This window comes from Electrona antarctica, assembly GCF_951216825.1.
Source record: "Electrona antarctica genome assembly, chromosome: 12".
NCBI classification, from domain to species: Eukaryota; Metazoa; Chordata; class Actinopteri; order Myctophiformes; family Myctophidae; genus Electrona; species Electrona antarctica.
In genome coordinates this window covers 25,551,549-25,578,337 of record NC_136793.1, presented here as the reverse complement: position 1 = coordinate 25,578,337, position 26,789 = coordinate 25,551,549, and the positions used below count along the sequence as shown (strand labels likewise).

General features: G+C 42.9%; 1 protein-coding gene across 1 annotated transcript; it reads left to right on the top strand.

Moving 5' to 3' along the window:
• Positions 1-14,796: 14,796 nt before the first annotated feature.
• rgs7bpa (regulator of G protein signaling 7 binding protein a) lies at positions 14,797-25,067 on the top strand (the record flags this gene model as incomplete). Its single annotated transcript, XM_079517138.1, has 6 exons — positions 14,797-14,946; positions 16,008-16,174; positions 20,459-20,589; positions 23,611-23,755; positions 24,415-24,485; positions 24,976-25,067. The coding sequence occupies 6 exons, from the start codon at positions 14,797-14,799 to the stop codon at positions 25,065-25,067; spliced, it is 756 nt and encodes a 251-aa protein (XP_079373264.1).
• Between the last annotated feature and the right edge of the window lie 1,722 nt (positions 25,068-26,789).

Sequence of the window (26,789 nt, the reverse complement as noted above, 5' to 3'; positions counted from 1 at the left end):
ATGGCACCATCCATCATCACAGCGCCGGGCCAATGGTCCATTTTTGTTGGAATTTTAAAAAGAAATCTTCAGCTATAATACATTTATAATACATTTTCTATCATATTTTCATCATATAAAGTACATTGCGGGTTTTCAGCGAGCCCACGCAGTTTCTGCAACAACTGCTTTTCTAGTTTACTTTGGTAGTCCAAGGATATTTTGATGCCAATATCTTTGCACACTTCATGCTCCAATTTTCCAAAACAACATAAATGTTTCCATCCATGCACGGTTGAGAAAACTGCAGCAATATACATAGAGGGCTATTAGAGGTTTCACCTCCATTATTGACCTGTGACAACACGCACGCACGCACGCACGCACGCACGCACGCACGCACGCACGCACGCACGCACGCACGCACGCACGCACGCACGCACGCACGCACGCACGCACGCACACACGCACGCACGCACGCACGCACGCACGCACGCACGCACGCACGCACACACACACACACACACACATACACACACACATACACACACACACAGTATGAATCAGTATACACTGATTCACAGCCCTGCTGATCAACCAGAAAGAGAAAAAGCTGACACCATGTTAGTTGGAGAAAAATAGGTGACTCTGGTTATTTCACCTTTTTTTGTGTGTTCAGTGTCTATATTGTTGCGGCACAGCAGTGTGTTTTTCATAGGCCTCCCGGGACCCATTGCACCCATTGTAGTGGGGCTCAGTGGGGGGCTTTGGCTTTGTCAACAGTGTGGAATGTCCCAGGGGAGCTAACTGGGGCAGGACACGGCACAGGACTGAGAGTTACACTGCTCACCTCTGTTAATGACCGGGGGGTCGACGTTGAGCTGGAAGGCTCCTCGCTCAGCCCTCAGAACAAGAGCTCCGACCTATGCCATCCAGAACTACTGCAGACACAACCAGAGAGACGGGGGAGGGGGAGGGGAGGAGAAGAGAAAGCGACAGAAGGCAAGAGTGAAAGGTCAAAGAGCAAGTTAGAGAGAGGCAGAGTGAGGGGAAAACAGGGTAAGTGAGTGGGAACCAGGCGAAGGAGAAGGCCATGTTGGCTGGTCGGGGCTGGACCAGGTAAAAGCGTCATCATGAGCTCCCGTGTGGGAGCCACTTGTGTACATGGTCCAGACAGAGGCGGAGGTGGTGGAGATGGAGACACCAATGGAGGGAGCGGTGAGAGACAACGCACAGGGGTGGCCGAGTCTCCATATCTGGAGGTACACCTGAGGAGTACAAGCCCGGCTGGAGAAGGAAGTTCCACTGTGGTGGAGCACCTGGTGAGGCCTGCCCTGCCGGGGAGGAAAGCCCACAGAAAGGCTCACAGCGTGGACCAGAACAGGGAGAGGGAGAATGGTGGTCTGAGAGGGCGGAACAGTGACAGGGACGATGCAAGTGAGGAGAGTGTTGGAGTTAGGGACGATGACATGGAACGAGAAAGGCGAATGCAGAGGAATACGGAGAGAACTGAAATGGACCAAGAGAGACCCAGAGACGAAGGGAGAAGGACTATGTGTGAGAGCTACTCCTATGTTCAACAGAGAGGGATGGAAAGTGAGGGATTGGAGAGAATGCAGAGAGATCAAACGAGCAGCACCCGCACTGGCTCCCAGTCCCCCCGACCAGCCGTGGGCCCCACATCCTCCGGCCTATATCGATCTTCCATCAGGAACGGAGCCACAACTTCGACACCACAAAGACCATCACCAAGAATGGCTGCCAGGGTGCCTGATCGCAGTACGCGTCACACCCCCACAGAGCCAGATGCATTCTGGGTAGCGGTGAGGGCGGGGGAGGGGGCGGGCCAGTCCACACGGAGCAGCCGTGGGTCCCAGACACGCCTCTGGCCTCCAACAGGCTCTGAGCTGGGAGAGGAGGAAGAGGAGGAGGAGGAGGAGGAGGAGGTGCAGGAAGAAGGGGCAGTGGAACTGGAAGAAGGAGACGAGGAAGAAGAGGAGGGAGTGGAGGAAGGGATGAGTGGTGTGTCGGAGACCCTGACCCCGCTGATGCTGACACCTTCTGCTCTGGCGCTGGCCGATAGGAGGACGAGTAAAAGAGAGAGAAACAGGATGCGGTGTCTGAGGAGGAGGCAGAGGAGGAGGGAGAGATGGAGACAGAGTCAACTGCAGGAAAACAGACAGGTGAGACACGTATGGAGGAGGGTTGGGAGGAGACCACACCACAGCCAAACATGGTGCACTGTAAAAAGAATATGATTAACTCATGAGGTTGCACAAATGTAACCAAAGGGACCTTGTCCGGTTTGTTTGGTTACATTTGTACATTCTCAGAGTTGCAAATGAGCACTGTACAATTGTTTTGTTTGGGGGTTTTAGCAATGATATGCTATTTACAAGTTCATTGTTCAAGGTGTTTTTTGTCACATGCAGTGATAGAGCTTGTAGCATTATAGGTGGTGTGTGTGTGTGTGTGTGTGTGTGTGTGTGTGTGTGTGTGTGTGTGTGTGTGTGTGTGTGTGTGTGTGTGTGTGTGTGTGTGTGTGTGTGTGTGTGTGTGTGTGTGTGTGTGTGTGTGTGTGTGTGTGTCTGTCTGTCTGTCTGTCTGTCTGTCTGTCTGCCTGCCTGCCTGCCTGCCTGCCTGCCTGCCTGCCTGCCTGCCTGCCTGCCTGCCTGCCTGCCTGCCTGCCTGCCTGCCTGCGTGCGTGCGTGCGTGCGTGCGTGCGTGCGAGCGAGCAGATCTTTAATTTAAGCTGTAGGTCATTCCACGTGGTTGCGGCACTAAAACAAAAGGCTGTTTTCCCCAGTTCTGTGTTTACATTTGTGAGCCAGTGACTGGAGCGTGTCCTATATGTTACAGGATTCCAATCCAGCAGAGCTTTAATATACAATGGTAAAGTCCCATCAATTGCTTTAAAAATAAACAGATACCAATGTGTATTTCGCCTGTCGACAAAGGAATGCCAGCCCACTCTGTCATATAGGATGCAGTGATGAGTTCTATAAGGTTCACCAGGTATAAACCGCAGAGCAGAATGATAAACTGCATCCAAGGGCTTGAGGACAGAAGGAGGAGCTTTTCTATAGATGACATCTCCATAGTCCAAAACAGAAAGAAAGACTGCTTCAATAATGAGAATGAGAATCCACCATTCCTGAATAAAGTGCCTGGTGCTGGGAGTCTGGTGCAACGCACAGGGCCTGACCTGGTGAGAGCAGGAGTGGACCTGGTGAGACGTAGGAGGGGCCCGGACAGGAGTCAACCCACAGAGCCTAGTCCTTCCACTCGCCAGAATGGTACCTCCCAGTCCCGGCAGAGTAGTTCAGGAGGAACGGATTGTGTGGCCCTGGTTTTTCCCTAATGGGACTGATCGAGGGTAGCTACTGGGACGTAAGTCGGGACTTGATCACCCCGGCTGGGTCACCTGAGTGAGGGGTATGATGTTGGGAGACCCGAAACCCCGATGACCTTGGGATACATCACTGAGGATACGTCCCAGGTGCATCCATGTATGTATGTATTTTGTTTAGTTCCTACATGGAATTTGGAAACTAGCTCTGTTCCGGTAGAAAAAAACATTTTTTTACTTAGTTTACAGACAAGATTGTCTATATGGTATTTGTGTGCGTGTGTGTGGGAGAAAGTAAATTACGCACAATGGCGTAGTCGGTAGCACTATCGTCTCACAGCTAGAAGGTCCTGAGTTCGATTCCCGCTGGGAACGCTATGGGCGCTGTGGTGTGTTCTCTCCTCCGTGCCATCAGTGCCCATACCCTAGGTGGGGTTGGCGAAAGTGCCTTCCTGTGTGTAGTTTGAATGTTCTCCCCGTGTCCCCTATGGTAGGTACCCTCACAAAAAACATGCAGTAATCCTGGTCTCTATACTGCCTCCACCTGGCCAGCCAGGGCGCCTGATGGAGGGGAAAGGAACTGGTTGGAATAGCGTGTTCCTTCCACACTCTACGTCCAACCGGGGAAACTCCCCCGTCAGGTGAAAAGAAGTGGCTTGGACTCCTCATGCATTGAAGGAAGAATGAGGTCAGCCCGTTACTCTCCCCAGGTTGGCAGAGGTAGTGTAGAGCCCAGGATTACATTTTTGTAACCCATTTGTTTCACCCAGTGTCAATTGTCTATTGTCTAATCATTAGACAATTGACACTGGGTGAAGAAAATGGGTTACAAAAATTGTGGGATAAATATTTAGAGAAATAAAATAAACAGATGAAGCTTAAATATTATCATTATGTTTTCAGTCAATTCTTGTGTATGCCTGTACACGACTGCACGTGCATTACATGCATGTTTGTATCCGCATGTGTTCATTTTGTAGACAGTGACTCACAACAGGATTATCAGCGGCCAGCTCATCTCAATGGCAATTGTCTGTGTGGTTTAAAGTGGGGTTACATTTGAATTAGTTGCACGATGAGGCTTGGGCAGATAGCCCTTCAAAAACGACCCACACAAAAGAACAGATTCCAGCTTGATTGTCTACTGCAGATCTGCAGTAATAATTATTACGACTGCTATATTGGAAACGGTGGTTTCTAATTTTAAGTTAATTAAAAAGAAAACCTCAGCTGCTTTGATTGTTAAGACTTTTACTATGTATTCCTCATTCTACAGATCACGTACGATTGATTTGATAAACTAATGTTCTTCCATAATTTGGATAGATACAGTGAGTAGTGTACATAATAAGCACACTGTTTCTGGCTGATGGAATTGTGTGTATATTAACTTGCGACACTGCATAGAACAGGCCAGCTGGAAAGAAAATATCCAAGAATGTTTTTCAGGAACGATGACAAACAAATATAATCAGGGTTCGTTCAGATTTTTGGACTTAAAGTTGTAGGAAATGCTTGCCATATAGTCCTTGCAAAGGTATTAATTGATTGCCTGAGTCCCGTGGTGGGAGTTCTGGTCTGGTTTTGGTGAATATTAAGTAATTCCGGTCATGTGGTGGGCATCTGGGGGCCACTCATTAAAAATAAATTAATGAATCCACAAATCTAGCATCATTTGTATTGTCTATTTCTACCATATAGAGCAACTTTCATTTAACTTTGACCCCTCTGTCACATCATGGAACTATTTATTTTGTCCAGTATCACTACACCAGCAGCAGCACAAAAACATAGTTCCATGTGAAAGAGGGGTCCCTTCCGCGGTTACTGCATTGACAATGCGTCACAATTGTCCAGACCATTTATATGCGCATCCTCCATAATACACACAGATGTGCCGAGGTGTAACTTGGACTTTATATTGCGTGTGTGTATACTGTATACTATTACTGTATATATCTAAACCGTTGACTGCTCTACCAATAGCCACTGTGTCTCTATAGCATTATTTATGCAATGAATGCCATTTGGGGGGATTGTGTAAAAAGCTCTGTTGTGTGTGTTCCATTTTAAAAAACACTCCTTGGGAGGCAGTGGTCATGTAACAGGGAGGTCCTTGGAGCTCCCCTTGGGCACAAAACTGGTCTCTTTTTCAAGTGTGAAATGGCCAAGAGGCAGAGAAACTCATACACTGCTTTATATTTCAGGTTAAAACAATGTTTTTTGTTTAAAAAAAAGTTCTATATTGTGATACTAATCATTGCTATAAGGTATTTTTTCAGTAACAGGGGCCTGATTCCTCTAGCTCTTTAATCCATAAATTACAAATCCCATCAAGTCAGTAGAGAAAACACCCCCAAAGATAATTTATCAGCTTGTGATCCAATTCCAATTTTGTCTGCTCATTTGTTTCGTCTTTTCGTTTTTCGTCTTTGTATAAGTTCACACTCCTAATTGGATGAAGTTGGAGCCCCGACCTGAAAATGTATATTTTCTGTTTATGAAAGAGCTGAAGAGACTACTTCTGAATAAACACTTTGTGTTTACTATCAGAATATAGAGCTATTTAACACTTATTTTAACAATCACATATCACTTACTGCACTTTTAATAAATGATTGACAGTCATTAAAAAAGATACATGGCGATAGGACAAAATAACACCGATATCCTTCTGAAATTGCTCTATGCAGGAAAGGTTTTTGTAAAGAATGCATTATACGTTTCAGTTGAGGTCTGGGCACACCGACCTTTCCAGAATTTCCCTCATGGGATCAATAAAGGTCTTATCTCATTCTCTCATCTTATGACAGGAACATTCACAATGCTCATTTCACTCACACCTCAATCCTCATATTGTTACTGTCAGGTGGAAACCTTGTATGTCAAAAAAAACTTTACTTTTCAGATTTAAGAAGAAAGACCCTGACTATGTTAGTGGAAATAGCTTGTACATCAGCTACTTTTGTGTGACACTCTTGTAGAACAAAGTGGGTAATTACAGGTTTAAATGTGGAGATATCAGGTTTCTGCCTGACAGGCAGCAATGATAGGCTCACAGGTCAGCATACACACCCAAGAAAGTACACCTGTAAAGAAAGTTTAATATCTGGGGGGAGGGGGGGGGGTCACACCTGCACATACTGCTTGCTCACATACTTACAGGCTTACATGTAGTTTTCTTCCACATTATAAAAATACTTCAAAGGGAGGTCAGGTCAGAGGACCTTAAAGGGGGAAAAAAATCCTTTGTCCTTGGGGAAGTTAATATCTCTCCACTTAATATCTCTCCTTTTACACAAAGAGTTCGACAGGGAACCCGTCCAGCAGCAGCAGTGAGGACGATGAGGATCTAAGTGCAGGGGACAGAGAGGGTTATATCTGCGCTGTGTGCCTGGACGTGTACTTCAGCCCGTACATGTGCCACCCCTGCAACCACATCTTCTGTGAACCCTGTCTAAGGACACTGGCCAAGAACAGCCCTACCAACACCCCCTGCCCCCTCTGCAGAACCGTCATCACGCATGTCTTCTTCCAAAAGGGTGAGAGAAAACAGTGCGGTTCCTCTAATTAAAACTGAAGCGCAATGATTACTGCAGACTATCAAACAATAGTAGATTTATACAACTGGATATATGGCATATTGATCACAATACTGTAGACATAATCAGGCATAAATTATGTTGTCATACAGTACTTGGCTCATCAGGTGTAAATAATCCATCGTGGCATCACAACATGCAAACATGAGCTTATATAGTCTTCAGTGAGCATTTGGTGATAATGAAGACAAAAAGATGAAATCTGAAATCTAAGCTGTGGAGAGGACTCAGCTGCAAGTGCCCCATAGGGAGAGAAGCAAACAGTTGGCTCAGCTCTGGCCAGATGAGTCATCTAGACCCGGCCGACATAATGTAATACAATTCCACACCTTTATTTGGATACAGTTTAGCAGTTTAATCAAGTATTCATTAATACTGTATGACAAATTATGAAGTTTGTTATATAGATTTTCTTTGCCATATTCTGTTGACCACAATTTGCATTCAGTGACCTATTTTCATTGTGCCTAAGGTTAACTTATTTTTAATGATATATCAATGAATATCAAGCTAGATATAAGAAAGTAAGGATACTTTCTTATATCTAGCTTGATATTCACAATCTGTCGTTGCTGATTAGATAGGGAGATATCATGTCATACAGCAATCCAAGTCTGATTTGGATATATCTATGAATACCTAATGATGTTACGTGATTCATTTTGGCCTACTTCTAGTAGTGAGAGGGACTGAGAGGGACAGGGACAAAAAAGCAGAGTGGCTGACCAGACACATTAAGGGCTCTCGGTGGTGATTAGGTGGCGAGGATTTTAGATAAGATTCTTGTGTTGATTACCAAAGCCAAGGTCAGAAGGAGATAGCTATAGAGTGAAAAGAAGCTGGCCTATGTGTTGCTGCAGATGGTGCTTTTTCTCAGATTGCTTGAATACATTGCATAAAATCAAGGATAATCTAAACAGACTCTGGAGAGAAGGAGTAGGATAAGAGGCCTTCACTTAAGTCTGAGCTCATCTTCTGATTGTTCATGTGCCTCTCTTACAGAGCTGAATCAAACGGCAAGGACATTCTTCCCAAAGGAGTACCTCTCTCGGAAACAGAACTTCCAAAAAGCAAGTTGTGCAAAGTGGCCTCTCCCAAGCTGCAGGAAACTTTTTCGCATCTTCGGAGGCAAGTTTATCAATCCTTTAAATCAGACATCCTTGTCACAGTTGAGAATTAACAATTGTGTTCACTATACTATGAATGTGGCCAGTTGCTCAATCTGTCCCCATTCCCAGGCTTCCAGAGACAAGCTAGTCCCATCGCCCGGCGGCAGTTTCCCCATGGAGGAGGCTACCGTCTGGATGCAATGGACTTTGAGGATTCCCCCCGTGGTTGGCGGTTCGACATGGACATGGTGATCATCTACATCTACTCCGTCAACTGGGTGATTGGCTTCTTCGTCTTCTGCTTCCTGTGCTATCTCTTCTTCTCTTCTTTTTAACAGTCCTAGCAAGACCAAAAGATGGACAGAGATGCACGAGAGAGGAAAAGATAAGGAGCCAGTGCATGACTGTTGGGCAGGTTGGATAGCTTGGAAGAACAACTACAGGGTACCAGCTTGTTGTCTCACATCAATAAAGCATTGAAATGGGGAAATGTGTAGGGGGACATTTGGGAATCCAATGTTCTCTGTTCCCAGCCTATACACATGATGCTCATAATAACATGGGTTATATAACACGGCAGGTCCGGATCTGCTAATATATTGTGGTTTCAGGGATTACTTTACAAATCATTTATGCACCGCTTAATATTGTAAGAACCAATCAGTGGAAGAGCTCCAATTCAGTGAGGTATTCAAATTATATTTGTATACTTTGAATTATACTCTGTAAAATGTTCATTGGTTATGCTCTGGCTCAACTGTAGGACACAGCCAGAGTTATTCATTTCTAAGTACCACACTCACTGCTTGCCATATATGGCATGCTTTAATTGTAGCCACAGTTAACCACATAAAAAAATACAAGATTTGTTGGCAGTGTGTGTAGTAAATAGAATTGATCTCACGTCACCAGGCTTCCCACATGGCAGAAAGCCATTTTTTTTATTCCAAATTGACTCGTGTGATCTGGTTTAGGTCAAATATTTGTTCCTGATTCGTCCCAAACTAATATCTCATCATCAGGTTGTAATGTTATTTTTCTCCCACATGAGTCGAGTCCCCCCCCAGTACAAATTACTCAAGTAAGAAAATGTACTTGACAAATGTATTAACCAGATTTACTCGTACTTGAGTAGTTCAACTCAAATGGTAATGTTTAATTTTACTTGAGTAATTGTATTTTTACAATTCCCAGTACATTTCCATGCACTACACATGTCAAACTGCAAAGAATAATAAAAAAGAATACATATATTATTCCTAAAATCTTGCAGATTCCACTCTATAATAATAATTATGGAAGCGCATTTCTAGTTATTTTTATTTGCCAGATTTTAGGCCTATTTGTTTATTTTCTCACAATTCTGACTTTATATCTCAACACTCAAGAAATATGATGTGAATCACATGAATCCCTCAAAAGTACAAAAATGTAACTTTTTGAGAACCCAGTGACGGAAATGCATGGGCTTCCAAAGGGCTTCCAGAGTGCATAAACAATAAGCTTCATCTGCATGTATCGGCATTTTCCCCTGCATTTTGTTAATTTCATAGTAGTGCTATTTCTTGACCAGAATATAGCTAACAAATTTGTACATTTGTTCTGTAAAAGATTCTGTTTCAAATTAATTTCCAGTGGATGAGCTCCTGAATACAGTAACTCTTTTCTTCTGGCTTTTAATTGTACATGTTTAGAGATCTTACTAAACTGTCTAAGAAGATCAAAGGAATAGTAACGTGTATTAATATTTTGGATTTTCATTCATCATTAGACTAATTAATTTGATGTTTCACATTAGTTCCTCTTTGGTGTGAAATTGTGGATCATGTTTGTAGATCCATGCTGTTAAGTGAACCTTTTTTATCATCATATTGTATATTTCTTGTGTAGATCTAAGTAATTTAGACCTCTCATTGGAAATCAATGTTTTCATAAAGTGAAGCCTATGCCTCAAAACGTGAAAATCTTGGTAAAAGAATGGCAATGGCAATACTTGCAAGTATTTATGTCTCAAAGCCGGGGTGTTGTATACATTTATTGAGGCATAACTTATTTTTTTATATGAAAAGAAAATATTTTGTTTTATTTTTCTGTGGAGTAATAACCCCAGGAGGGAATTGACATCATGGTTGTGCAGTCAGCATGTTTTTTAAACAAATAAAATGTACACAAAGTAAATAATTGCAATGAATTGTCAACTTTAATCGTGACAGCCCTACATTATTATGGTATTTTTATCTGACAATGCATTGCTCCATGCCTTTTCATGCATAGACAATATCCCAAAAACATTGCAACACAGACAGATGGAGGGAAGTAGGGCTTGCCTCCTGGTGGATATTTGTGTATTTTACATTAATTTGTTAAATAATTGGAGCATAATATAGCACCTTTAACAAAAGCCGCCACACCGACTGGAGACAGTGCAGAGCCATCTGGGGTTAATTGTCAAGGACACTAACGCAATTCTGTACTGGCCATATATGGAGCGTGTCTTGAGTGTACAGGGTTTGATGAGGTCAGATCAACATATGGAATGTCAGAACAGGTCAGCTCCATATATGGAGATCTAAGGGTTTGAGGTTTGAGGTCAGATTGCTGGCCGGCGCATATATGCAGATCTAGGTGATGATCCAGTCTTCTCCATGTATGGTTATCCAGGGTTAGATGATGTCAGTGTCGTGATCTTCATATATGGAGATGGACATATATGGAGGCGTGATGTCACAGACTTCAAGGCAGCTTGCCCAATAACAGCATCTGTGCAGCAAACACAAGCATATTAGATTCCATGTCATAGCAGAATGTGCACCTTGAGACTGAGAATCTATATGTTACAAGTTAACCATACAATACAGCATAAATGCAATAAATGTGTATTGTTGAACATTTATACAACTAGAACTGCACTCTGTCGAGTGCCTACTTGCTTGTTGCACACAAGTAGGCCATAAATGGCCTACTAGTGCGCAAGCAGAGCATGCAAGTGCTGTAGACCGCTATAAACTTTCAAATCTTAGTCTCACATATTGAATTATTAGATTTACCTATTTGCTACGTACCTTGCTTCTGAAGGAAAAAAAGTAGTATTTTTAAGTATGGTAAAATCATCGTTACGTCACCGTCAACTATACCCTGGCATTGGTACATATATTCATCACGTCATATGCTCATATGTCCATATATGTGTACATGTCTATATGTATGTATATGTAGTTGGTGGTATAATGTGATCGGCTGGGTGGTTTGATGCGTATGTACTTGACACTGAAACGTATCATCATTACGTCACCATCGTCAACCAATTATACCCTGGCATTGGTACATCATCTTTATCACGATTCACGGAAAACATACCTGCACGGTCAGCTTCCGTATGTCCGTATGACATCATATCACGTGAATTCTTTTTTTTTTTTTTTAAGATATTTTTTTTGTGGCTTACGCCTTTTATTGTTTTTTTTTTGAAGGGACAGACAGTAGGCTGACAGGAAACGGGAGAGAGATGGGGGAAGACATGCAGTAAAGGCCGTGTCGGGCTCGGGAGTCGAACCCGCGGCACACTGCGACTGGATTACCAGTCGGGTGCCCAGACGGTTACGCCACCGCCTGGGCCAATCACGTGAATTCTATTGGTAAATATCTTCATCACGTCATGGGACATATGCTTCGTAGCTTTGCATAATGTTTGTAGCAGCTAATTGGCTGTTGTTGGTTACGTAACCAATCTATGTTTTACAATCGTTTATAACTATAGTCTGCCCAAACTATTCCAGAGTAATCTAACTTCCGCTGTGATTGGCCGAGCTTTGCATAACGTTTGTAGTATAGCTAATTGGCTATTCCGGAGTAATCTAACTTCCCCTGTGATTGGCCAAGCTTTGCATAACGATGGAAGCAGCTAATTGGCTGTTGTTGGTTACATAGGTTATGTCTATATCTATGTTTTACAATAAATACATAAAAAGACATGAAAAGAAAAAAATAATAGAATCTCGTGTTTCCCGTGTTTGGCACACTGTGGTAGGCCTATAGCTCTAAACACGAGATATCTCTTGAATGGCACAGAATTACCCTGTGGGATTCATATAGGTCTACATTCGTAGTAAATGCGTCGGCTTGGAGTTGTTATTGGTGACTCCTGTAGGACTATACACCATACAATGTTATTGGTGACTCCTGTAGGACTATACACCATACAATGCAATCGGTGGCTAGGATCAATAACCTTGTATGAAAAGGTATACACCTGTGTAATTTTAATGGCCCTAACAAAACGAGAAATAGCACTGTGGGGTATTCTGCCCTCCACTCTTCTACCGTGCCTCTCCCTCCAATGTTTCACGGACACCTCTCTCTATACAGTATAGCTTCTGGAAAAATCCAAGAAATCATTAATCATCATTAATCATTAATGAATGAATAAATCATGTCACTGGTCACCGAAAGTCTACTGGACACCATGATGAGGCCCATATACTGCCACCTGATTTGCAGGTTATCAGACTTGATGATCTGAGTAGACTATATGGTTCATAAGAATGGTGGAAAGTACTGTGCCCTTTCTGTCTATACACTCTGAGTATAATGAACATGGAATTTTCCCTGGGAGAATTGAGCATTCAGATACTTCAATGTTACTATAGCTTACTCGTTATCATGGCAAGTGAACTACAGATCAAAGCTTGACATATGGCCATTCATGCATGATGTGCGACTTACTTATAATAGATATCACTCGTTCATTGTAATTGACTCTCACCTGTTCTTGTGTTTCACTTTCACTCTGTGATTGCTGCTATATAACACCTGGATTTTTTATTTTTTTATTTTATAATTTTCATCCCACAATTTTTGCAACCCATTTTTCCGGCCAGTGTCAATTATCTAATGTAATCCTGGGCGGCTGGGCGCTGCACTTCCTCTGCCAACCATGGGGGCCAGCGGACTGACCTCCTTCCTGGCTCCTTCAATATGCATGAGGAGTCCAAGCTGTTTCTTTTCACCTGACAGGGGAGAGTTTCCCCGGCCAGACGTAGCGCGTGCAAGGAACACGTTATTCCGACCAGTTCCTTTCCCCTCCATCAGGCGCCCCGGCTGGCCAGGTGGAGGCAGTTTAGAGACCAGGATTACTGCATGTTTTTTGTGAGGGTAACTACCCTAGGCGACACGGGGAGAACATGCAAACTCCACACAGAAAGGCCCTTTCGCCAACCCCGCGACATTTTCGTATATTGTGTTGTGTATCTTCCTCACTCGCGCTCTCTGCTGCTGCTGTGTGTGTGTGTGTGTGTGTGTGTGTGTGTGTGTGTGTGTGTGTGTGTGTGTGTGTGTGTGTGTGTGACTGTGTGTGTGTGCATACGCATGGCATGGGTGACATAAGTGTGTGTCTGAAGCATTTTGTAAATGTTTTTTCCTGGGACTTCCTTAAAAGTACAATAATTAAATAATAATGCACAATACGGCACAATGGACTCCTAATTTATTGAAAATATCTGCCTAGCAGTGTGCCCTGAATGGCTGCCCAAGCTGAATACATTCATTGGATTCTATTTTTAGAGCATGTAGCAAAACAGTATAAGAAAACAGTTTCTTTTTATAGAACACTCAGGAGTTAGGCTCTTGTTATGCATGAATAATATATTATAGTCTTATATTCAGATAACATATAGCCTATACAAGAAGAAAGGACATTGACTTTGAAATTGATGTATAGGGCATGCCATTAGCCTACTGTGATGACAATCAGACAAAAGCCATCCTACATGATCGAAGTTTAGGATGCTCAACGGAGTAGGGCTTTTAAACCTGTCCCCAAGTAGCCTATATTGAAATGACAAAAAGGGGGGGGGGGGGGGCGTTGCTGTATGACGCTTTAAGACAGACTCTGTCCCATTTAAATTGTGGGGAAATAACTTACAGCATTCCTCGCGTTTTGTAGGCTCTGGATGGGCGGGGGTCGTACCTATTAGTATTCGTGTCCTATGGGTGCGCAGTGTTGCCAGCTACCGCGCCACGTCAGGCCTGTAGCAACTACTCGTCTCATTGTGACTCGCCAAGGTTAGATCCTAGCCTACTCGATTGGAAACAAACAAAAAAAAAGAATCGGGCATCAGGAACCAAATCGGCACATCCTATAATCAATCACTCTGGGTTTCCTTTGGCAGAGACATGAACGACATTTAATTTCATCAACGGTGACATTGGCGACGGTAGCCTATTTCTGCTGAGTGTTTGCGTAGGCAAATTGGCTGCACGGCGCAGTGCTTCAACAGACCGTTATCATCAGTCGTCTTATTGGTGCTTAATGGAAAAGCGCAATCATAAAAAATGGTTGCATTTGGCGAATATCCGTGATATCATTCCGACAAAGGTAACTGTACGTCAGAAGAGACACCTCAGCTAGCTGGACTCCTGGACTGGGTGTGAAGACTGAAGGTGACTCGCAGTCGAGTCGAGGCAATGCGGAGAGGAGTTGCAGGCGCTCATCCGGTACTTCTGCGCGCAGAGGCTTTTGTTTCTTCGACCACAGGAGGACAAAGTGAGGGAATAGATAGAGCAATAACAATAATCAGAGAGACTGCATTCAGTCTGTAGTTAGTTGTCGAAGGTGAATTGAGTGTAAGAAAAAAAGGGGGGGGGACGAGGGAATAGGGCACCATACACGGCGACAAGACAGACAGAGGTGGTGGAGTTTAGGGGAGAGAGGGGGGAAAACGTTCTGTATTAGAGCTGTTTTATTAGTGTATGTGTATGCATGAGTTCTGCACCGAATGGGCGCAAGAACCGCCCCAGATCCGCCGGGAACATCTTCCAGATCGGCAAACCACCTTACCGAGACCCGGAGAGGAGAGAGAGCACCGAAAGTACCCGCAAAGCCCAGCGCGCTGTGGCAGACTGCAGAATGGTAGGTTTGCGACACGTCGATGCCTGCATGGTGCATCTCAGATCATCAGCACTATAGGCTATACTCTGTTATTCTCCCACCCTTCCTTTGTTCTAGTCAGGACGATCGACTATCCCGTGTGTGGTGTGTTCATATAGGAGATAAAAAGACGAAAAATAATGCAAGTCATAATGCTATACGTATAATCTGTTTTTTGCATTGCATTTTGTTTTTGTTGCAGTGAAGCCAGATTGATCCTTAACTCCTTCTTAAGCATAGTGAGCGTGTGATTTGCATTGGGGTGTTGAAAACGGCTGCTAATAATTTGGAATGATATCCAAACTGTGTGAATCGCAGACTTCATGCATTGCAGGGCTGTGTTTATTTTGACAGATGTTTTCAGAAAGGTCCATATGAAGCCTATTGGCCACTTGCACATTCATACAGCAGTGATGATGAACGCCACATCCGAGTTCATAGGCTACCATACGAGGACATCAGAATGCAATGCCGGAGTTGCACAAAATGAGCGAGATCTGTGTCCCAATCAATGGATCCAATGCTGTGCAAACAACCAAACTTAGCATAACGGGTTGGGGGAAAAAACGAAAGAAAGAAAGAAAGAAAGAATTAGAAGACGTGAATTATGTCAAAGGCATTGTCTTTTCTGTATCTTGGTTCATCTTTGATATATGGCCTACTGTAATTCTGCCAGGGAGCAAATAGGTGCAGTTTATAGGATCACTTATTATAGTGCAGGACAGGTAATATCATGTAGTCTATTCTATATTGGCCTACTATACCTGTAGTAGATATCAACAACATGAAAGTATGAGATAGCCTATAGTTTACAACATTAGAAGTATAGCTACTGCTCAGCATTTTCTTATACCGCTCAGTGCACGTCTCCATGTTGATACATAGGCCGTGACGGTGTGTGTATAGGATTCTACTCCACTGCAATTGATTCTGGGATCAGGAGGCACTGCTTAAACAAAAGTTCCCATTTCGTAAACGTCTTCTTTTGTTGATTTGAAGTCAATTAATTGATTTTGGGTACCATTTTCCACATTGAATCACAGATTGTTCAAGAATTCAACACGCTTGTGGCCCTGTACCGTGAGTTGGTCATCTCCATTGGCGAAATCACGGTTGATTGTCCCGCACTACGGGCCGAAATGCTCAAGACCCGAACTAAAGGATGCGAAATGGCGAGAGCAGCACACCAGAGCCTTTCCGTGATATCGGGGTGAGTGGATCAACATACTTAAAGGCCTAAACTGCTTGGCACTGTCCATGGTGCTGAAAGTGATAACCGCCCCGTCACGGCCAAGCGGAGATGCGAGTGTTACATTTCCGCCTCTGAGTCATAATCAAGGCTGTAGTACATTTCAGACTATAGAGAGATTGGCCAACTTCATTCAACACTCGGATTTGCCCATTAGGTGTAACAAATAGGTCTCTACCGCATTATTAAATAATGGAAACTATAGCATACTGCAGGTGATCAGCATTCATCTCTTTGATAATTTACAGAGATGGTCAAGCTTACTTATTGCACTTCTGAATCAGAAACGGATGCTTTGCTGCTATATAGGATATACAGTGGTATTTGATTACAGTGGCTTGTTGTCTGCACTTATTCTACACTGGGAGGAGCAAAGTCAATCTTGGGATTTGGGTGCATCCAATAGGGTAATAAAGGCAATAAAGTTATTGCAGTATCAGTTGACCTGGCACCCACAAAGAGACTCAGATATAGGCAAAACAGAGATGCATGGAGTTTTGAATGATTGGAGTTTTTATTTGACAAAATGTGCATATGTGACCATATATTTATCTATCAAAAGGATAAAACACAAAAAGGCTCAAGAGCTTATTTCCATTGTGATCCTTTGAGTAGAAATGTGTGTGTAAAGTGAGTGCCGAAGTGCTTTGGGGGTATAGCGGAGACATGCGTATACAAATATGATCAATAATATGTACATTTTAACATACTGTACTATAGCAAAGAACAACTAGAAAACTGCAATGGTAGACTACCTCAACTATAACAAATGGTTAGGTCCAGCTGTTATTCAGCCATGCAGCTCTTCATGGAGGACGTGAAGTTAAGAGTGTTTACAATATTTGTCACTTTGCTAAACCCAAGGCATTAATGGTGCGTTGGAACGTCAACATATTCTATCAGTACAAACCATATTACATATACATGCATATAAACAGTATGTTGCTCTTGCATTGCGAGATAGATTTCACTATCAATATACCCTGTGTGTGTGTTTCTTCCAGTATGCTAATTAATGAGAGGCTTGATGTGTCAAGCTGACAGTATACCTTACTCTAAAACCTCCTCAAAGATTCAATAATTAATCCTCTTTAAGTGATTTTAGAATGTGTATCCTTCAGCGTCTGTTACACGCATGATGAAATCTTTGCATCCCATGCAGAGGAGTTTCTGAGCCACACATCCATGTGACAAGATGTTCTCACCCATGCCGTGCAGCCAGGCAATATGCATGGAACATGCATGCTTCTTGTCTTTTATGGACATGAATCATGCAGGCAGGAACGGGAGAAAACTCATCTCAGTTTCTTTTTCATCACAAGGCTCGAAATAGCCTTCCTGTTAAAATCTTAAGTGAATCACGGCAGTTTGTTTGTATATAGCCTTCCTTCGGTGTTGCACTACTGAAATACAAAGGCCTTTTCTGCTCTTCACTGCTCTTTTCCAGAAATGTGCCCTATAATGAAACAATTAGATGCAATTATATCAGGTTCCTCTCCAAGACTGCAAGTACTGTCCAATCCATTATAGTGCTGTATTTGAACTTCCTGCTGCTGTAATAGAAATGGAGTTAGCAAGAACGCTAAAGTTACCCACTAACAGTATCAACATCATTGTCACAATCATCACCAACGCATACTTAAATCCTCTTCTCTGAATGTTCTCCTGGCCATTTCCATGTCTGTCTCCAGCAGAGCTCGAATTAGCCAGCACAGATCATTCCCCTTTAATCAAATAAAGCCAGCCAGTGTCTGAATGGGTTGAGTGATTCGGGGCCTCTCCAATGTGCCAGAGGAAAGCTGATAAGCAGGATGGCATTGATGACAACTGTACTTTAGATACAGCAGTCAAGCACTGTGACCAAACAACGATATAGTAAAGCACAGACTGCAGTCTGCAGTGGAAGTGTGTGCAGTGTTAATGTCTGAGAAATATTTTCAACAGGTGCAAATTTCTCAGCTTTAGCTTTTCCTTTCAATGTTGGGTTCTACAGCGGCTGAGACAAATATCACTTAAAACATTATACTTGCCCACTATAACTTTCATTTAATATGGAACTGCTCCTGTCGCAAGTTGATGATATCATATGTCCATGTGTGGTCCAGCCCTATAGAATATATGAAATGCACGTGCTAATAAAAAGTATTTAAAATATTGCGCTTTAATGCTCATATTATCCTTAGTAAGTATTAAGTTGTTTTTTATATATGCATTCCATATAGGGACATATGACACCTTGGACATATGACATCATCAACTTGTGACAGAAGCAGTTCAGTGAAATATTCTTTATTTTTGAAAGAAATAAAATATTTAAGGTGTTTTTATTTTATTTTAGTTGTAGAGTGCAAGTATAATGTTTTAAGGAATATTTGTCTTATTAGCCAGGGATCCTTTTAAAAAATCACACCCGTGTGAACTGAGTGGTGTAAGGTTTTATATAGCATGATCAGCTGTGGTCTGACGTAATGTCTGACGTAATGAAATCACACCCGGATGTGATTTCACAACTGGCTTTTTTTGTGCAGAAAAAATGAGCATGGTTGCTACGGTCATCCAGTTCACCCGGGTATGATTTCGTTACGTCAGAAATTATTTTGAACATAGCAACCATGCTCATTTTTTTCTGCACACAAAAGCCAGTTGTAGGAGTGGTTTACACCACTCAAAAAACAATCAGAAGTAGCCAACATTTATTTTTGAGTGGTGTAAACCACTCCTACAACTGGCTTTTTTGTGCAGAAAAAATGAGCATGGTTGCTATGTTCACCCTGTTGTAATGACGTAATGAAATCACACCCGGGTGAACAGGGTGAACATAGCAACCATGCTCATTTTTTCTGCACAAACAAAGCCAGGTAATGAAATCACACCCGGGTGTGATTTCATTACGTCAGACATGATTTCATTACGTCAGACAGACCTTACACCACTCAGTTCACACAGGTGTGATTTTTATTTTTATATATAGTATATATATAGCGCCTCAATGTGAATTTGATTTGTATGTTTTCACATATTATAAACTTCTCACATGTATACATATTCATTATTTGCTAATTTGCTGATAGTAAAAATGCATGCCATATTTGTATGAGTTGATACTAAAAGATTTTGGATGTTAACCACTTAAACCCTGTATACTTCATTGACCGGGACCCCCCAGAGGTTTGTAATTGGCCCCCTCCTTTTTCTGCATGTTCACCGGCATGCCCAGAACAGGAACGCAAGGGTTCAGTGAAAGCAAGTGAGCTATATATTGAGAACACAGTAACAGTACTGTATACATTGCTTTATTTATTGTTATCTCTGCCAGTCCGGAAATGCCTTTTTCGTGCACACTGCCAGTAGGCCAAGGAAGACAACACATTGTGACGCTATAGAGCGTCGCAGTCCCGCCCCCTACCATGGCCCAGGAAATGAATCCCATAGACATTTAAAAAAGTATTTATTTAAAGACGGTTACGCCGCGGACAAAGCCAACTCGAGTCGTGACAACTCATGACAACACAAACAATATTTTGGACCAAACAAATAATTACAAAGAAGAAAAACAACAAAAAAAGTGTTGTAACCTGCCGTTTTTTTTCTTCTTTCTAATTATTTGTTCGGCCCAAAAAATTGTGTTTGTTGTCATGATTTGTCACGACTCGAGTTGGCTTTGTCCGCGGCGTAAACGTCTTTAAATAAATACTTGGTAGGGGACTGCGACGCTCTATACCATGGCACTTTACATTTTGACCTATAACTCTTGAACCGTATAGGTCATACAATCAAAATTAAGAGAGAGAGAGGAGGGGGGGCAAGGGGGGGGGGGGGGGGGGGGGGGGGGTTGGAGAGGGAGAGAGAGAGAGAGTGCATTCAAGCGTGTTTATGCAATTATTGCAGAGAGTATTAATAGTTTTGGGCTTCTATAACCTCAGCCAAGTGACTTGTTTTGCTATTTAATTTCTCAAAACAACGATGACAATCAACCGTGTGTCCATGGTTCATTGATATCTGCACTGGACCTATTCATGATGTTATTTTTTGCCAATTATGGTTGCAGACATAATCAAACCTAAATAAATACACCATTAAATACAGAGTCAACAATATGTCTGTGTCATCTGCACTGCAGGCAATGTCTCTGTCTTGAGGTCTGGATACTAACCTATAACCTATATCTTTAAAGTCAAACATATATGTTCTTGGTTCATGATATTCCATATATATGGCTGGTTATCAGTGTCTGTTTCACTGCAGGCCAGAGGATGGGGAGATCCACCCGGAGATCTGCAGGCTCTTCATCCAGCTGCAGTGCTGCCTGGAGATGTACATCACTGAAATGCTCAAGTCGGTCTGTCTGCTGGGCTCCCTGCAGCTTCACAGGAAAGGTAGGAATGGCTTGGCAGTATAGGGGGTGGGGGGTTGCCTGTATGGGCGGGTTTCACGTAGGAGATGCTTGGAAGATGCATGGGGAGTATGGGTGGCACAGGGGATTATGGGGGGTTCAAACATAAGAAGGGGCAGAACACGTCTTAAAGGATGCTTTTTTAGCCAGGTGCAACCTGGCTATACTGTCGATGTTGAGACTAGTGAGGAGTCGGACCTAGTGGACACCTTTCTAAATCCCTAAAACACCTCCGTTACCCGTTATATTATGCATAGGTGTGGTTTGGGCGTTACAATAATTACGGTAAACCAATCACCAGTCCACGTGCCATTGCCTTTAAGAGATCCCTTATCCATTGCCCGTTAGTGCTATATTGCTTCATAGCCTTACAATCTATAGCCCATGGAAGAGTGTTGCGTTGCTGCCTTGAAGTCTCACTTGTGCTGCACCCCCCCAAATCAATTGGATTGGAATCGTGCACACCGCACAATGCCTGGCACAAGCCAAATAACGTCTTTGACTATACAATTATAAACACAATGGAATGGACACAAGGAAGTGGCAGGCACTCACTTCTGCTGATTATAGGAAAATTACAAAGAGATGCGTATAGGAGAATAAGGAGAGATGACGCAGCCTTACTCCAAGGACATCTCCATGCAGGTGCGCAGCGCGTGCCGCTCTACCAAACTAATTTGGCACGGCTTACGGGTATAAGTTACGGGTGGTTTTAAACTCCACTATCGTCTTCCCAAATGTGTGTGACCAAAATAGCAATTTAGGGGAAAGCGTGCCCATGACCACACCTCTAGGCGCAAATACCGGTGTCGGCAAAAAAGATAGCGGGTGACGCTTGACCAAAATACCATTAAGGGACAGAGCAAGTTCCTATATTCGTAATATTCGGGCCGCGTCTCGGGTAATGGCGGCGACGAAATTGGAGCCCATAGTCTGAACGCTGCAACATGAAGCCGTATCCTCTAGCCAATGGGAGATAAAACCCATAGTGAGCTTGCTGCACCTGGCAGTTATGACGTGAGTCATTCTTGTTTCTAGTTAAGCGAATCAAACAACATTTGTGGAAAGGCCTTTCAGGGGGGAAAAAGTATGTTTTAAAAAAAGAAACTTATTTAGCAAGCATGGGCTTCTCATGCAGGTTGTTCCAGAGTTGAGGAGCCCTTGCTGGAAAGGTACAGTCACCCTTTGTCTTCAGCCTCGACTCAGGAACAACCAGCAGGTTCCTGCCTGTGGACCTACTGGCTGCAGGCTAGTAAAGGAGTTAATAACTCCAAAATGTAATCATGCACCAGGCCATGAAGTGCCAAAATAAATTAATCTTAAAACAGACATGCAACGAGTGTAGGGCAGTTAAAAAATACAATTCCAGCTGAAGCAGTCTATACAGTTTGCATTCTATAAAAAGTTTGTTGTTGCTTAAAACATGTTAAAACACAATAGCAATAGCCAATGGACAATACTGACACTAGGTCGGATACTGACACCAGGATGTTGACACCACAATACTGACACCAGGATACCGACACCAGGATACTGCACCAGAATACTGACACCAGGATACTGACACTAGGATACTGACACCAGGATACTGACACCAGGATACTGACACCAGGATACTGACACCAGGATACTGACACTAGGATACTGACACCAGGATACTGACACCAGGATACTGACACCAGAATACTGACACCAGGATACTGACACCAGGATACTGACACCAGGATACTGACACCAGGATACTGACACCAGGATACTGACACCAGGATACTGCACCAGAATACTGACACCAGGATACTGACACTAGGATACTGACACCAGGATACTGACACCAGGATACTGACACCAGGATACTGACACCAGGATACTGACACTAGGATACTGACACCAGGATACTGACACCAGGATACTGACACCAGAATACTGACACCAGGATACTGACACCAGGATACTGACACCAGGATACTGACACCAGAATACTGACACCAGGATACTGACACCAGTATACTGACACTAGGATACTGACACCAGTATACTGACACTAGGATACTGACACCAGGATACTGACACCAGGATACTGACACCAGTATACTGACACTAGGATACTGACACCAGGATACTGACACCAGGATACTGACACCAGTATACTGACACCAGTATACTGACACCAGGATACTGACACTAGGATACTGACACTAGGATACTGACACCAGTATACTGACACTAGGATACTGACACCAGGATACTGACACCAGGATACTGACACTAGGATACTGACACCAGTATACTGACACTAGGATACTGACACTAGGATACTGACACCAGGATACTGACACCAGTATACTGACACTAGGATACTGACACTACTGACAGGATACTGACACCAGAATACTGACACCAGGGTATAGATCTGACCAAAGTCCCGCCCCTAGACATAAGCATAAACAGAGTCATACTGGGAATTAAAAGAAATGACAGCACACCCCTATACAAAGCTACCTGGTCTTCACTTTAAACACACAGCCAGTCAGCCACAGCAAAAAGGAATGAATGCTAGCTACAGAAAGGAAGGGTTCAGCACAAGATGGTGACGGATGGCAAAAATGGCTAATGTAGAGCTTCTATGCTGACTAGTTAATTGAGGAATGGAGCCCAGGTGTGAGACTCCACACCACTCCTCCAATCTCCACTCCAAACACTCACAGAGCGTTAAAACAAGACTGCGGCCTCATAGGGCCGTAACAGTGGGCGTCCCGATAGCTGAGAGGTTAGGTCGCATAGGTGCATATGGTTGAAATTGTGAGTCCTCGGCTTGATTCCCAACATGCTGGACCATTTACTGCATGTCATTCACCCATTCTCTCTGTGGATTTACTGTCTCTCGTCTACAGACTTTATACTTCGTAGCACAACCCTGTCGCTCAACAAACTTTGTAATTTTGTTTTGGTTGAAAATGGGTAATTCGTGAGTTTGAACCATTGTGTTTTTTCATGTGTGGTCTAGGTAAGGAGTCGTGCGGGCCTCCCAGGATTGACAGTAAGACAGAAGAGAGCTCAGAGATCCCCATCCTGGAGGACACATCCTCTACCCCCACCGACTGTCCTCAGCTCTGCTGGCAGGTGGCCACTGACATAGACAACATAGAAAGGTGGGTAGAGAGGTGAACTTACACAGCATGCACATGTGTGTGCATCATGCGTAATAAGTATTTGCATGCATGCATGTGAAATTAATTCATGCCAGGGATGTCCAGGGACTGGGGTCACAAGTTAGCCATGACTTCAAACCCTACATACAATGGTCTCATGTTGACTTTTAAGGTGTGTAGCGTTAGTCCGACATCCCAATATTCCGACACCCATAAATCCGACTACCCAATATTCCGACCATAGAGCCCCATACGAACCCTGTCCCCAAACCCTAACTGGCCACATAGTCGGACTAACGGGATGTCATACCCCCCGTTCTTTCTGTATTGTCCCTGTCAAATAAATAAATACAAACACATGCATGCATGTACACATTTGTGTGCATGTCTGTGTTTGTGTAGGGTGTTTGAGGGACTGTGCATGCATGCAGTGCTCTGTACATTGATTAGATTTTCCACTGTTTGTAACTAGTTTGAAGCTAATTTTACGATTGGTGTATTGTTTGCTTAACTTTGCTCTCTTTAGAGGACAAATGGTTAAAATAATATGTGAAAGTAGTGGTAGTGCAGATACACTGCATATCATTTGTGCGTGAGAGGGAGTGTGATGTTGTGTGGTAATTAAGTAAAGTGAAAAAATATGATCTGTCTTTGGCCAGGGATATGAGAGAAATGAAGAACCTTCTCAGTAAACTCAGGGAGACGATGCCTTTACCACTGAAGAACCAAGGTAGGACGTTTTTGAGATGTGATGTGATTTCTGATGTGATCCATACCTGTAGGACTATTTAGATGCTGTCGGGCAGAAACCTTGTATCTCCATACTTTTATGTTTTAGGTTGTTTCTGTATGCAATTAACAATACAGTGTCAGACGAAAGTAGCAAACATAGCTACAAGCCTGTAGGTCGGCCAGCTATGCAATATTATTTGAACTTGTTTTAAGTGAAAGTGGAAGTGCTTAAGTGTGTTTGTGGGTTTTACCTAAATATTGAACCAATGAATGATGGAATTCATTCGTTTTGGATGCAATCCATACAGTACACGTGGCACTTTTTTAACGCCTTCTATCTATACACTGTAAAGTTTGGAGGGTTAATTGTACAAATGTAACCAAATGGACCCGTAAATGGATAAATCAACACAAAGGATTTCAGTGCGTGTCTGTAGTTAAGCAACAGGAATGGCTGATTTGGCTACCCTGTCTGTGCTCCTGTCCAGATGACAGCAGCTTACTGAACCTGACCCCCTACCCGCTGGTCCGACAGAGGAAGAGGCGGTTCTTTGGGCTCTGTTGCCTGGTAACCAGCTAAGGGGCCCCGCCTTCCTTCGGTGGGAGGCGGAAACCAACACACCATTACCCACTGTTCTTCACCACTTGTGTCTCCCACCAATCGATTACTGCCATTTTCAAAGAAATTCTCTCTCTCTCTCTCTCTCTCTCTTTTTTTTTTTTTTTTTTTTTTTTTAAAGCTGCCCATTTTATAATTTTATTTTGTAATACAAAGAAGAATTGTAATTGCAATGTAATGAAAAAAAAATAGTCACGGACATATATTTTAAAATATTTTGCAACAGATTTTTTCCCTTTTTTGGTAAATGAAGTCAGATACCTTGCTTGTCCAATGTAAAGCGGGAATGAGAGGTCATTTGAAATACTGTCAATGTTCGATTACTTCCACAAAACATGATTGCTGAGTGAATGAGTTGAGGATTCATGTAAAACAAGGCAAAGATAATTGTTTGTTTGTGTCAGAAAAAGTGTAATAACTTATTAATAGACCCCATCCAAATACTATGGGTGGCACTTGCAATGACAGAGTTACAACTTTGTCTGTCCACACGAGTTGGCAGAACTGTGCAGAATACGTTTGTTGTGTATTAATGTCTATGTTTTCCGTTTCTTGCCGTTTCTCTTCTTAATGTACTTAAATTAATTTAGTCTTCCATGAACCAAATACCTGTACCCAACTTTTACTTTCCTGCTTCAAAGAGGAATATACGATACAATACTCAAAAAAAATAAAAAATAAACTTCTTTGCACACAATATCTATCTATAAATGGAGATGTTAGAACTTGTATATACACATACTCTTTACGCAATGCGCTATATGAATTACTTTCAGATTTTGGGTTAGTTGGCAAAGAATCTGTTCAGTTGCCATATAAGCAGGGAGAGCCTCCCTTTGTCTGGTGCAATCAGTGCTGACAGACGGTAGGCAGCATGGGTCTTGCTTATTACTGATTGTGATTAATGTTTAGGGCATGGTGAAGATATTGTAGTCAAAGCTGATAAAAGCTATAAGTCATTTTACATTGTTAATAAAATACTTTTGTTATTGAAAAGTATGGCCAGTCTCTTTTCTGAAGATTTTTTTTTCTTTTGTTATTTTAATCATTGATAATATGCATTTAAACTGCAGGTAATCCACCACTTTATCCACTAGATGGAGACAAAGGTTCATAAAGGCAAGTTTAAAAAAAGAAAGAAAACTGTTCTGTACAGGAATGTAGAAGTAGAAGTAGAATGCATTGCTGAACTGATTAGATCCACAGAAGGTAACTGGTTTCAATATGTAACAAATAATACCATAAGTTATCATCTCAAATATGTCTGGAAACTACCAAGCTTTTAAACACCTGCTGTCCCCCCTCGAAAAACACAACAAAATAAATACTTTTTGTTATAACACTGCTTGCTGCTCTTGATGATTAACGTCATCATTGTCAATTTAAGCTGTGCATTGTCCCCTTGCTAAGGCAACATTTCTCTCTGACAGGGATGCAGAGAGAAGTGGAAAAAGTGCACTGCGTCTGTCTGTCTGTCTGTCTGTCTGTCTGTCTGTCTGTCTGCCTGCCTGCCTGCCTGCATGCCTGCCTGCCTGCCTGCCTGCCTGCCTGCCTGTCTGTCTGTCTGTCTGTCTCATGCCTGCATACATGTGCGCGACCGCGCGTGGGGTGCGTGCGTGCGTGCGTGCGTGCGTGCGAGAGAGGTCCCCAGAGAGTATTGCTGGTTATCTCCCTAAGCTGCAG